Genomic DNA, 14264 nt, shown 5'->3' with positions numbered 1-14264 from the left:
CAGCACACCACAGATCAGACAGCATTACCTTCTGGCAGTCATTGTACTATAGCAATGCAGCGCCCTTGGAAAAGGGTAGCACTGTGAATGGACTGGGAAACAAAGCTCTTTGAAATCTACAGTCACAGACAGGTTGTATTTTATTTAATTACCATGCGCCCCAAAACGTTGTCCATATTGCTCACAAATGCAGGGACAAGCCTCCCATTGCCCAGATAAACAGAAATCCATTCCAGGTTTTACAACGAGCTTCATTAGCACACAGTGCACACATTAGAACACATTTAAATGAATGACAAGCGCAGGTGTAATTAAGATTAGATCAAAGTGCTACGCAATAGGAGGCTTACAGCATTGCCCTGTGTTGGAGATCATTATTATAGCTCAGTCAACCTCTGTTATTCAAAATACTAGAGAGAGGTGAATATTCAGTCATAATCTCTGAAAGACCAACAGAGACTATTGCTTGTTTAGTACCTCTCTGACACACACCAGGACTGGAAATAAGAGTCCTGTTACACTGCAGTCTGATCCAGTCCAGGTTTACAATGATCCTACATAGCCACATTGGTAGCTCAGGTGTGACACCTGCTGGATGTAATACTACATGACACCCACATACACTTAAACATCCCCCAGTTCCCTTACCACACCTTGCAATGTTAATTAGGCCTTTTGCCTATATTTACAAACACGTGTTATTTTTTATCATCATTATACTCATGAAACACATTGCTGTACCTCATAAAAACCCAAACCATCAATACACAAACATAAAATAAACATAATGCAAACTGCCCTGACCCTTATAAAAGCAATTGTGCAGCAGCCTTCCCTTCATTATAACATGCTTGGTAACACTTCTCAGTGAAGTCCCATGCTCACCTGAGCTTTGATCATCACATACAAGGGTGGTCATTTCACTGTATATTTCATTTGCATGGCTTCTTGCATGTACAGCTATTATATATTTATTTACAAGGCATCCTTTTCACACCCTAATGTTTATAGCTCTGTGTTCACAGACCCAATCAGTCAAACCAAATCCTAGACTGCTTTACCTGAGCATACAGTGGTGCTAACTGGGGCCTGTGAAACAGCTACAAGTCACTAGACTTGATCCCTGGAGTCTTCAATGTGTTGCTAGCTGCTGGTCCCTTTCTCCAGATTCCTGATCTCCTCTGCCACCTGTCTCTGGACCCTCCAGAAGCTCAGTTTCTTCCCCACGCTGCGGTTCTGCTGCCTGGCCCCCTTCAGCTCCTGCAGGAAGCGCTGCAGGTTTTCTCGGACGCGCTGGCGGTTCCAGGAGGTGGCGTGGCTGCGGATGTTGTTGAGGATCAGCTCCCAGTCCTCGGAGAGCTCGTCCCCCTGCGTGATGGAGGCCAGCACCTTCACCCTGCCGCTCTCGCCCTGCCCGAGCCCGCGACTGTGCAGGGAATGCTTCCCGCTCTCGCTCAGCTCGTTCAGGTACAGGCTGGGTGAACACAGCGGAGAGAGGGACAGTCACCAACACAGACCATTCTCCCTCTGCGTTTAAACTGGGCTTATCATTCTAAATCACACAGCACACCGCAGGGTTTTACTTAGAATACATTTGAATAGAGGCATTTCTTTTGTTGTGGTGTGTGTGTCTGAGATACTCACTGTATGGTGTTCAGGAGGGGTGTGTGTGTGTGAGATACTCACTGTATGGTGTTCAGGGGGGTGTGTGTGTGTGAGATACTCACTGTATGGTGTTCAGAGTGGGGTTTGCCCTGCAGGCGTCGAGCAGTTGCAGTGCCGCGTTGTCCCCGATGGAGTTGTACGCCATGTTGATCTCCTCCAGCCCCTGGTTGCCCCCCAGCCCCGAGGCCAGCTCTCTAGCACCCCCATCCCCCAGGTCCGTGTTCATCAGGGAGAGGTGCCTCAGAGAGCGACTCTCCAACAGGGCCTCGGCCAGGCTGCGGGCACTCGACTCAGACAGCGGGTTATCACACAGACTGCAGGGAGAGAGGGGGTAATCAGGGCAACTGCAGAGTATCACACCTAACCACACTGCCGCAGCCTTATAGACCCCACATTATAAACACATTACAGTGCGCTTTGAAACAGGAAAAGAAAGTTCAACGACTGGACTAGAAGACATCACGGTAAACCTGCTTGTAACTGTTTTAATGGTATTTAGTTGTTAATGAACAACATTTACAGATCGTTCCTTTAACATACTTGCACTTCCATTCCCTTTCAAGGGGTTGCATAAAGATTGCATTGAAAACACACTGGAGTCATTGGAAAAGCAGAGGCTGGTTCCTGAGGACTTTAAAGAGAGCTCCAAGAAGCCTGGCTCACTTCTTTCCCCGTGCAGGTAACCAGTGGCTGCTTTTTCTATGAGTCAATGGAAAACACCAGGAGCAAGGGAGGGTGGTCTTACTGTAAAGACTGAACTGCACACGCGCTATCGATCAGCAGGCTCCTCAGGTGATCGCAGGCCTCGGGACCCAGGTTGTTACACTGCAAACTTGAGAGAGGGAACACAGACAACACACACGTGCACTTAGTGGTGCTGTACCGCGGTCTGCGTGCAGTACCAAGCAAATACACACAGACTCACTCTCGTGCGCTTACCAGCCCCAGGAATCCTCAGATACAGGCTGATCAACAATAGAATAAGATCATGTAGAACTGCATTTGGCTTTTAAAATACTGTGGATAATATATTAGGCTACAAAATCAGGGATGGAAATAAGACTCCTATTGCATAGCAGTTGCATCCATTCCAGGTTTTAATACAAGCTTGATTAGCCACAGTGTCTATAGGTAACAAGCTTGGGCGTGTCTTATTAAACTCATAGTAAAACCAGGAATGGATCAAACCGCTATGCAATGAGAGTGTTACTTCCATTCTTGCAAAACACTTATGCTTTGGCTGAAAATGTTGCTTTCACTAGATGTCAGACCCGGATATATTTTGTTAATCTGTGTTATATATATATTTTTGGTTTCTCTCTTTGTTGCTCATACAACATACCTTAACTCAGTAACAGGAGTACTTTCTGTGCTTGAGTTTAAAGTTGTGTTTTGGGTGGTTGGAAGGCTGGACTCTCAAAGCTCCTAACTGTCACAAGCGTGATTTTAGTTTGGAAAGGCAAAAGGAAACCCCTTCTAAAAGTTTACCACATCAAATTTGCACAGCTTTTCCCATGGTTGTACAATGCATTTACCATAGTTTACCTTCTTAATATGCTCTACCACACCTCTCTGTGCTTCAATGCTTACCCATGCCTTATCATGCTTTCGCTGTGCTTTATTACATTTTGCTCTGCTTTTACTATGGGAAACTTTTATAAGGGAAACACTGGCACATTTGGCTCGGAGAATCCAGCCCGAGAGGGAGTGAGACTCACTTCACAGTCTTGCAGCGGAGCAGGACTGGCCGCAGCGTGTCCAGCGACTCACAGGTCAGGCTACAGGAGGACAGGTCCAGCGATTCCAGCACGTGCCTGGGGGGGGTGCAGGCGAGCACAGCGGCCAGCACGAAGCACTTGAGGGGGGTCATGCGGACCCTGGAGAGGTTGAGGGCGGAGAGGGAGCCCAGCACCTCCGCTGTGAAGCGCTGGTTCTGGAACTCGTAGAGGAAGAACAGGAAGTCCACCAGCTCCTCTGGGGGCATCTGCTTCTGGCTGTTCCGCAGCAGGTGCCTCTTGAGCGTGCGGGTGATCTGCACCACGGCTGTGGTCCTGATGGAGATGCCCAGCTGGTCCAGCAGCACCCTGTTGCCGTGTGACAGCAGCCCTCCCATGAAGATAGGGAACAGCTCGAAGGACTCCTGCTCCTGCCTCTCCAGGGGGGCGGGGCCCTGCACCCCCAGCACGCTCTGCTCCACCTGGTCCAGCACGTCCTCGTTGAACTGGTCCTCCGTCTTGAACATCTCGCTGGCCATGGTCTTGCCGATCTTGCCATTGCTGTGGCCGCTGATCCTGCTGTACAGCCTGGGGAACATCTTGAGCAGGTTGAAGAAGGCGAAGACCCGCAGCGGGAGGAACTTGGAGAGCACGTTGAGCAGCGTGGTCAGGTCGTCACTAGCCTGCCCGATGACCTCCGAGGCGCCCTTGCCCAGCTTCTCCAGGACTGTCTTCTTCTCCCCCAGCACCACGTAGAGTGCGGCCAGGTACTCCTGCATGGCGGGCACGGTGAACACATAGCGGATCTCCCCCATCCCGCCTGCGGGAGAGCTCTGCACGCAGCGGGCCAAGAAGAAGCCCAGAACGTCGGTGCGGAAGACGGCCAGCTGCCTCAGCTCCTCATCGCTGTCATCCTCCTCGCCGATCTTCTCCATCACCTCCTCTTTAGTGAAGGAGGTCCTCTTGCAAGTGATCCCCTCGTAGGCCAGCTTGCCCACAGTCTTGGCCACGTAGTGCATGAGGGAGATGCCCTGCTGGTTCGGTCCCCCGGCCGCCTCCAGGATCTCCCCCCCGAAGTTGAGCCGCAGGAAGCTGGTGTAGATGCCCGTGAGAGTGCGGATGGGTGCCCTGACGTCTGTGAAGTGCAGAAAGTGCAGGGTGGCGCAGGTCAGCCAGCAGTAGGACGGCAGGAAGCAGGCAGCTGCGATCTGGCTCTCGCGCTGCAGGTTGAGGTACAGCATCTCCAGGAGCTCCTGAGAGTCGCGGCCCGACTGGCCCTCTGCCTGCTGCAGGAGCCGGCTGGTGAAGTATGCCCTCTGCTGCTCGATGTTGGTGAAGCCGCAGATCTCGGTGTAGCGGTCCACGTACTTGCTGGGGATCTTGTCCAGGGCCGAGGGGCGGGTGGTGACCAGGATGCTTGCCTTAACAAATACACATTAAATAAAACATTTAAAACTACACGGTAAGCATTCAAATAAATAAAAAAGAAGGGTTGCAGGTTGTGGTTCTTTTTATTCAACCTTACCTAGCGCTTTCAAGTTATTAAAACCAGCTGTGCACAACTCTGACCCTCAAGATCCATTAAAATCCATGTATTTATTCCAGGCAGGTCTGAAATGAGTTAACTGAACCTGTCGAGGGTCAGTGAACTAATTCAGGAACAAAAAGCCAGACTGGAATGGATCTAGGAGGGCTAAAGTTGTGCTCCACTGGTATAGACTACATGACCAGGCATGGGGACAGACAGACCTCGGGGAGCAGGTACTTCCTCAGCAAGTTGACGGCGATGGCTCCCGGGTGCAGGGGCTCCTCCGGGTTGCTGCAGAGCTCTGTTGCAGCGATGCTGAAGTTTAGCCTCATCTTCTCCATGCCGTTGAAGATGAAGAGCACGTCCCGGCCGTCCCCTCTCAGGTGATCCGAGTGGCGGAGGTGCCGGTACATCCTCCCCACCAGGGCCTGCAGGGAGGTGGGCCGGCTCTGCAGAGAAAGGTCCTCGCACGAGAGAGGGACCACCAGCTCAAACTGGGCCAGAGTCGACCCCGAGCACCAGTCCAGAACCAGCTTCCGGACCAGTGTGCTCTTGCCCGTCCCCACCGCGCCGTACAGAACCACGTTCTGGCCCTGTTCAGGATCCCACCCCGGGTCTGGGTCGAACAGCTCCCCCACTGTGAGGGAGCGATGTACCGAGCCGGGGGTCTCCCTCCCAGTCAGGGGGTTGACATTCTCCCCCGGGGGTCCCTCCAGGATCAGCGGCTCCACGTGCATGGTGTCTGGGGAGAAGAGACCCCCAAACTGCTTCTCCTCGTTCGGGAGGTGGCTGAACCACAGGGCCAGCTTCCGTTTGTGAATCTCCACGGGGTCTGAAAAAAGAACCAACAACAAATACATGTGTGCAATAAGGTACCAGGGCTGTTTCAATGTTTTAAACAGTGCCCCCCTTCAACTCTATATTAATCCTGATAGTGTTTCCCTAGTCTGGGCTACAAACACAGTTAAGGATGCAGTTTTCACTACCGCACCAGTGAAGCACTCCGAGATGCCAATAAAGGCGCAATATAAAAGCAATTTGATTGAAGACTTGATATTTCCTCTGATAATAATGTAACCCTAACCAGTCCCTCACCTGAAGGGGAGCTGGAAGCGAGGTGCCTGTTCTGAGACGCACACACTGGAAAGCACTTCTCCCACAGCCTCCCACTGTACCTCAGCCAGCTGTGAACAACAAGAAGACACTGTCAATCACACCACCCAACTCAATGCAGCTCAATACCACTTTTATTACAAGCACTCGAGGCTACACAGACTCTTCCGAGAAGACCAACATGACTAACACTCCTGGCATCACAGAGACACAAAACACCCCAGCCGCTGTCAATCTCACCTGCTGCCCGTCCTCGCTTCATGTTTCACAGGTTGTGCCCGATAGACTCTGCTTGAACCGAAGAGCCTCTCCATGCCTGAAACACAGAAAGTGAAAAAAAAAAAAAAAAAAAAAAAAGACGTGCACATGCAAAAATACAAAATGATACAATTAAAATAAACCATTCACGATTTGGGAAATCAGAGAGAAGTCAGTACACAATTATTTTATTTTAAGAAATGAGAGGTTTTTACACCAGACTGCTCTCCTGGTTTCTAAGTCCTGACATCCTCTTTGATACCCTCTCCTCCACCTTCACTCAAACCCTGCTGCACCGCTGAAGAGACGGACTCAGCTGCTCTTACCCTTCATCGTGTGAGAGGTCCGCGCTGTGTCCAGGAACCCCCGGTGTCCCCCAGCTCTAGAGATCCACTGTGTCCCCGTCCGGGGGACATGTCTCCAGCACTGCAGCATGACCTCGCAGCTTGCTTGCTCCTGTCCCCTGCTGGGAGAGAAATGCAATGACAGGGTGCTGCTCACTGAACAGCATTATAATATAATTACACATGCACTAGCTTTCTCTCCCCTCTATGCATTGAAATGTATCTCATTCGGGCTGAGTGATGCACATACCTTTCCTAACCACTAGGATCTCCAGAGAAACTCATTTTGCAATGTGAGGAGGATTAAGAGCGTTGGTTAATCTGGAGAACCAGACAGCCGTCAGAATGATTCTCCCACTGCCTCTCACCTCCGTCCTCAGGCTCTCCTGTCCTCACATCAGTGTCGTCGCTACAGTTCGAGAGAAAACCAGGTGGCTCAGACCACTGCAAATGAAGCTGTGAACATGCTGGAGCAGGCAGTCTCCTCTCCTTCCCTCCCCAGACAACCCGAAAGCACCAGGGAGGCCTGTGCAGCACAGGATCCTTGTGTTCCCTTCTCTCTCCCTCTCGGCATTCTTCTCTCTCTCTCTCTCTCTCATTGGAGAGCTGCCAAGCAGTGTGCGAGAATCGCAGAGCCTGTACTACGCTCCCTTCAGAGAGAAATTCCTGACCGAATTAGTTCAGATGCCAGAAGCCGGACGGATCTCACATTCATCTCTAGTTTTATTTGAGCGTCTAGAATATGAAGGTTATGCAGATAGAAACTGGGTCAATATTTACATAAATATCTTTCTTAATCTCTGTGCCAATTTAAAAAGGTTTGCAGCGAGATACATGCCCGTGCTGGGCTCTAGAAGTGATCAAGCACTGTAGACAGCAAAAAGCAAACTATTGATTACTTAAAACCACAAGCAAAGTACAGGACCTATACCCTTTGACCAACTGTTAATGTAATTGCTGAAGCACATCACACAAGCTCGAAGGGATTTGAAAGGGAACTTCTTCAGTGAAGTTTTTTTTTGTTTTCAGCAATAAAAACAGTTTTAGAGCCACATATTGCAAAATGCAACGTAGCTCTGCTAGGTTAAAGGTTATCTTGGCGTGTGCAGCTGTCAGGGTGTTTTCAGGCTGGCTTTTACAACGTGGTTACAACGCCACCTAGTGTCGAACGACAAATAAAACCTGACAGAAACTTTCCAGCAACCTGCAAATCTTGTGCGATTGCCAAAGCAATCCGAGTCACTCTTTATCTCCGATCACAGTCAATGGTGTGTAAACAGTCCACACATTAATCACTGCTGGGCGTGTGGCTCCTATCTACTGCTGCATGCAGGTCACGTTTGATGTGATATGCATTCTCAATACAAACGAAATGCAAATTTTCTGGGAGCTGTATCACAGCGTTCTTCTGCACCCATTGTAACTTCATGGAAAAACAGACAACAAGACTTCAGAATGAAAAGCATACAATGATACTGAGGTGCACGGCATGATTCCAGTAAACGTTATGCAGAAGTATTACCTTTAGCTCTCTGGGAAGGAAATTAGACTCTAATTGCATAGCAGTTTTTTCCCCCCATTCCAGGTTTAAAAATCTGATTCGCCCCAGTGTACAGGTAACAAGCTCAGGTGTGTCTTATTAAACTCCTAGTAAAACCAAGCATGGATTATAATATTTAAAAAAAAATGTGTAAAGTGCCCTGGGATGCTTACACATGACAGACACTATATACATTACATAGGTATGGTATGGTATGGATCACAGTGTTGTGCAATAGGAGTCCATCCCTGGCTCCTGTAACTCATTATTGAGCTGATCCCCCCACATGCCCCTCTGAAGTTTGGAATAGTAAATCTACACTACATGGGAGTCAATGCAAAGTCTTCAAACCTGTTCATACAGGCTTGTCTGTGGACAGATAATGGAGGTGAGCAGGCTTTGCAAGGTAGAAAACACCTGAAAAACCACACCAAGCTTTATCAAGAAAGGGATTCATCACTTGGCAAGTATTTCAACCTTTAAAGCTTTTAATTAACTTTCCTAGCTTTGGTGATCCATGTCCCTCTAGGCTTACCGTACATTTAATAGGAACTCCCACACAGCTATTGTACTGTACACACACACACACACACACACACACGAGTGGGTGCGTACGGCCTCACCAGCATAATCCAGGACTAGTTTGGGCTGGTCCCTCACACCGGCTAGCAGCCTGCTCTGCTGAAGCCTCCTCCTCATGCTCAATGTATATAATATACAGCGCTATGAATGCTACAGAGCGTCTCGTCATGGCACAGCCGCACAACCGTGACCAAAAGAGAACCGACCCCGGTATTTACTTTATCAGGGCACAGCAGTCATTTCCCACACTCAACCACAAAGGCTGGTTACACAGTGACAAAGCACAATGCGTATACACTACCCTGCTAGGGATGACTGGGCTTTTTCCATGTGCAGCAAAACTAAACAAGGGAGCTCACTGGTGCTGGATAAGCCAGCTCTGTGCAAGCTTGAGGGCAATGTGCAATGTGTAAGTACTGCAATTGTACCTGTATCTCCTGGGCAGAGGGATTGGAATTGGAACACCATATAATTGATCAACTACAGTTCAATTACACGCTTATCTGCCATCATTGGATTTTAAGCCACTTTTGGTGGCGATGCAGTTTTGCAGCATGGTTTATTGTGGATTATTACCTGCTAGGTATTCCATTAGGGGATGCGTTTCTGATTGCCCCAGGAAGCTCAGCGCTGGGAGGTCAATGTTCAGACTTTGAGTGACACTGAAGGCATGTGCATTCTCTTCCTAAAAATAACCCCCACGTTATTCGTAGGGGACTGTGAACCGGGGAGTCATCTCTGCGCAGTGCCCCAGACCTTCATCCTGTGTCAAACACGCTGGCACTGTGTTTTCATTCGTCATTGGAAAACGTTCGCATGCCCTTGATACAAGCTGCGTGAACAGCGTGAAAACTGACCAAGTCAAAAGTTTAGTGTTTATTATTAGAAGTTTATTTTTTAGTGCCGCGGCACTGGTAGTAGATACCAGCATTTTTATTGAGTCCATAATTTGTTTTGCAGGCTCTTCCGAACTTTACCCATTAACTCCCTCCAGTCTCAGGTGTTGATGGATTTTGTCATTGCACAGTGCAGTGTAATCCAAACATTACCGGTGCAAAATCCTTCACGGTAAATGTGTGTTTTACCATTTTGACCACGCCCGCTGGTGCTCGGTCACACTTCCGTTATGTTTTTGCTTTGCTAGAAATCTCTCTGTTTTTAAACACACACACATATCAGTTAAATTCTGTTTTGTTCCTGAGCTGTGACGGAACTTCGATACGTCATGGATTGCTCAGAACGTTTGCAACCTTTGGGGTATAAACAGAAATGACCATCAGGTGTTTTGTACGATCAGGTAGAATGCAGTTACCTATATTTGCGTGACACTGCAACTTTAAAATGCACAGGTGAGTCGCCATCTCATTACAACGCACTCGTGCAGAAAATAATAAATACAACTACATGTACACATGTACGCTCGTGAATTTTATTTTATAACGCCGGAAGTCCCTTTCCAGTTATTACCAACTCTGCAAAATAAAATAAAGCTGTTTCCATGCCAAAATAAATAACATATTGATCGACTATTAATGTAAATTCAAATTATAAAACTATATACCTGAAAAACAAAACAAATCTTCAAGTAAAAACTAAATAAATAAATAAATAAAAATAAAGGAGGTTTGAGAGATACAAATGCAACGTCCGTTAAACAAACAAACAAATAAGCACAGCGAAACCAGAATTACCGGCTGTTGTCTCGACTTCTGTAATCACCCGGCTTCGAGCAGTGAAGCTTCCCTCCGTCCCGTCCTCAGCGCCGAACACTCCGGTGCTTACGTGTGCGCCAGCACTGCACACATACGAGTCTGCTTTTATTACATTATTTAAAATGTGCTTAAACTGCAGTCACAGTTACTACGACAAATACCACACTGCCCCGTCTTCTCCGTTCAAAACTTGAGTACAGTCACAGTGTCAGATTCACTTCCTGAAACTCGACCCAATTCAGATGTTAAAAAAGAAAACTACGTTCAGTTTGACGTCTACTCTAGTCCAATCAAAAAACTAAGAGAGGTTTTGGGTTTGTTTTTTTTGCAGACTTTCTGAGATTTCTTTCGTTTCTATGTTGCGTAATCTGTAAATTGACTTTATGTTGAAATTTAAACATGTGACAGTGGTGCTGGATTTAGTTTGCTACAATATAATCATAGCCAATCTGAAAATAACTGAGTGCTACGTGAATTTGGTTGTATTTCATCAAGCTGCAGTGTGGAAGGCAGTGGGTTTGAGTAGCTCAGTGGTTAGAGCGCTGGGCTGCAGTGTGGAAGGCAGTGGGTTTGAGTAGCTCAGTGGTTAGAGCGCTGGGCTGCAGTGTGGAAGGCAGCGGGTTTGAGTAGCTCAGTGGTTAGAGCGCTGGGCTGCAGTGTGGAAGGCAGCGGGTTTGAGTAGCTCAGTGTGTTGGAGTGCTGGGCTGCAGTGTGGAAGGCAGCGGGTTTGAGTAGCTCAGTGTGTTGGAGTGCTGGGCTGCAGTGTGGAAGGCAGCGGGTTTGAGCAGCTCAGTGTGTTGGAGTGCTGGGCTGCAGTGTGGAAGGCAGCGGGTTTGAGTAGCTCAGTGGTTAGAGCGCTGGGCTGCAGTGTGGAAGGCAGTGGGTTTGAGGAGCTCAGTGGTTAGAGTGCTGGGCTGCAGTGTGGAAGGCAATGGGTTTGAGTAGCTCAGTGGTTAGAGTGCTGGGCTGCAGTGTGGAAGGCAGCGGGTTTGAGTAGCTCAGTGTGTTGGAGTGCTGGGCTGCAGTGTGGAAGGCAGTGGGTTTGAGTAGCTCAGTGTGTTGGAGTGCTGGGCTGCAGTGTGGAAGGCAGTGGGTTTGAGTAGCTCAGTGTGTTGGAGTGCTGGGCTGCAGTGTGGAAGGCAGTGGGTTTGAGTAGCTCAGTGTGTTGGAGTGCTGGGCTGCAGTGTGGAAGGCAGTGGGTTTGAGTAGCTCAGTGTGTTGGAGTGCTGGGCTGCAGTGTGGAAGGCAGTGGGTTTGAGCAGCTCAGTGTGTTGGAGTGCTGGGCTGCAGTGTGGAAGGCAGCGGGTTTGAGTAGCTCAGTGGTTAGAGCGCTGGGCTGCAGTGTGGAAGGCAGTGGGTTTGAGGAGCTCAGTGGTTAGAGTGCTGGGCTGCAGTGTGGAAGGCAATGGGTTTGAGTAGCTCAGTGGTTAGAGTGCTGGGCTGCAGTGTGGAAGGCAGCGGGTTTGAGTAGCTCAGTGTGTTGGAGTGCTGGGCTGCAGTGTGGAAGGCAGTGGGTTTGAGTAGCTCAGTGTGTTGGAGTGCTGGGCTGCAGTGTGGAAGGCAGTGGGTTTGAGTAGCTCAGTGTGTTGGAGTGCTGGGCTGCAGTGTGGAAGGCAGTGGGTTTGAGTAGCTCAGTGTGTTGGAGTGCTGGGCTGCAGTGTGGAAGGCAGTGGGTTTGAGTAGCTCAGTGTGTTGGAGTGCTGGGCTGCAGTGTGGAAGGCAGTGGGTTTGAGTAGCTCAGTGGTGAGAGTGCTGGGCTGCAGTGTGGAAGGCAGTGGGTTTGAGTAGCACAGTGTGTTGGAGTGCTGGGCTGCAGTGTGGAAGGCAGTGGGTTTGAGTAGCTCAGTGTGTTGGAGTGCTGGGCTGCAGTGTGGAAGGCAGTGGGTTTGAGTAGCTCAGTGTGTTGGAGTGCTGGGCTGCAGTGTGGAAGGCAGTGGGTTTGAGTAGCTCAGTGTGTTGGAGTGCTGGGCTGCAGTGTGGAAGGCAGTGGGTTTGAGTAGCTCAGTGTGTTGGAGTGCTGGGCTGCAGTGTGGAAGGCAGTGGGTTTGAGTAGCTCAGTGTGTTGGAGTGCTGGGCTGCAGTGTGGAAGGCAGTGGGTTTGAGTAGCTCAGTGGTGAGAGTGCTGGGCTGCAGTGTGGAAGGCAGTGGGTTTGAGTAGCACAGTGTGTTGGAGTGCTGGGCTGCAGTGTGGAAAGCATTGTTATTCAACATCTAACAATCTAAATACTGTATACATCTTTTGCTGTAAAATCGGGCTTGAGTATAACATAAACACATTTAAATATTGCTGTTTTTTTTTTTTTATTATTCTGCAGATTTACAGATTTACACAGCGGGGTGCGTTCGTTTTCCTTTTGCAAAACCCGTCAGTGCAAACATGCATTGTACTTTATCTCTTAAAAATAAAGAAATATTCTTTTGCATTCATTTTTTTTTTTAGCTTCGGACACCTCCAGCCTACCTCTGAAATTGCACATTTGTTCCCCTGTATCTTTGTAAAAACACGTAACACAGCAACACACAGCACAGGACCAGGACCAGGAACAGAACCAGGCTGGTGCAGTTCATTATATTTTGACATCTTATTGCCTTTTATTTAAAATGGGAGCTAGCATCTTTCCATTAGAACAGACAGGCATTTAGCTACAGGGCTGTCAACGTCCGAGCCTTTACCCCCTCTGCATCCTGGGACCTTGTGCGTCTCTATTCGCAGCTTTGACTTAAATAAACTGCAAATACAAGGAAGAGGCTGGGTTGAATAAACAGAAAATAAAGTTTGAATTGGGAATCCTGTTTGTGACATCGACATCAGCACCTGCATGGGATTCCAGGACAGGAAAGGTGAACACAGACCCAGCTGGTGTCTATTGTGACAGCGCTGTCCACCCTCCCTGTGTCAACACCTTGACCTGGATTCAAAGCAAATGCTGGCGGCGCTGTAGGCGGTATGGCGCCCGCCATCAATTTTTGATTGAATCCAGGCCCTTAGCTCAACTACAAGATCCAATCAGCTCAGCTGAACTCTCCCAAACAGTCCTGAATTAAATCAACGTTTTCATTCAACCATGGGATCGTCTTTAAAGCCACAGAGATTCCCTGCTCTTGATAGCTTCTTAAAAGTCAATTTCCGTGCCGGTGTGTTACCTCAGACCATCCAGATGTTGCCATTAACAAAATATTATTAAACAAGAAAGAAAGAAAGAACGAAAGAAAGTAAGAAAGAAAGAAAGAAACGAAAGATGCTACCTATTTATATTTTACAGCATAACAATCACACTACTGTACAATCTTTATTATTATTATTATTATTATTATTATTATTATTATTATTATTATTATTATTATTATAATCAGAACTCTTGTTAATTAGCAACACATTCTGTTGAAATTCTGTTGATTTTTGCAAACTGATCATTAACAGTAAAGCGGGCAGCCCAAAGAATTGGCCAATTGCTTTGGGATCTGCTGTGTCACTATTCTACATGATCTGGCAGTCTTTACGCTGTTGTCTTATACAGAAACAAAAATCAAACTGCTACTTTAAATCCAGATGTTGTTTGCGGTTCACTCCTCGCAGACAGCAAAACAGTTTTTTGTTTCAACCAGGATCTGAAGATTTATTTTAGAGGTATACTGATTACAATACATTGCACATAAAACAGTGCACACTGTTACTAGGACACACTGAGTGCACCATCAGACACCACTGAGATTCCGGTTGGAATGAAAACCTGGACTGCTGGACTCCAGGATTAGGAACCGACCCTGCTGTACTCCAATACAGTACCATGATCGATGTATTCTAAT

At 48.1% G+C, this 14264-nt stretch overlaps 1 protein-coding gene across 5 annotated transcripts; it reads right to left on the bottom strand.

Moving 5' to 3' along the window:
• Nucleotides 1–122: 122 nt before the first annotated feature.
• On the bottom strand, nt 123–10707 carry LOC117966541 (NLR family member X1-like). 5 transcript variants are annotated; one of them, XM_059009564.1, is made up of 10 exons: nt 10437–10707; nt 6874–7032; nt 6606–6745; nt 6262–6337; nt 6004–6092; nt 5130–5740; nt 3384–4801; nt 2411–2497; nt 1728–1979; nt 123–1474 (listed from the first exon to the last, which is right to left on the bottom strand). In XM_059009564.1, exons 3-10 carry the CDS (start codon nt 6712–6714, stop codon nt 1144–1146), a joined length of 2973 nt encoding a protein of 990 aa, XP_058865547.1. In that variant the 5' UTR covers nt 6715–6745; nt 6874–7032; nt 10437–10707; the 3' UTR covers nt 123–1143. The 5 variants fall into 5 exon arrangements, with proteins under 5 accessions (XP_058865547.1, XP_058865549.1, XP_058865546.1 ...); XM_059009566.1 differs by having other exon boundaries at nt 6606–6742; XM_059009563.1 differs by lacking the exon at nt 6874–7032.
• Nucleotides 10708–14264: the final 3557 nt, after the last annotated feature.

The sequence above is a fragment of the Acipenser ruthenus genome, chromosome 39, assembly GCF_902713425.1.
Source record: "Acipenser ruthenus chromosome 39, fAciRut3.2 maternal haplotype, whole genome shotgun sequence".
Classification (NCBI taxonomy): Eukaryota; Metazoa; Chordata; class Actinopteri; order Acipenseriformes; family Acipenseridae; genus Acipenser; species Acipenser ruthenus.
Note: the sequence above shows the minus strand (reverse complement) of the source record. Positions and strands in the feature narration are given on the sequence as shown.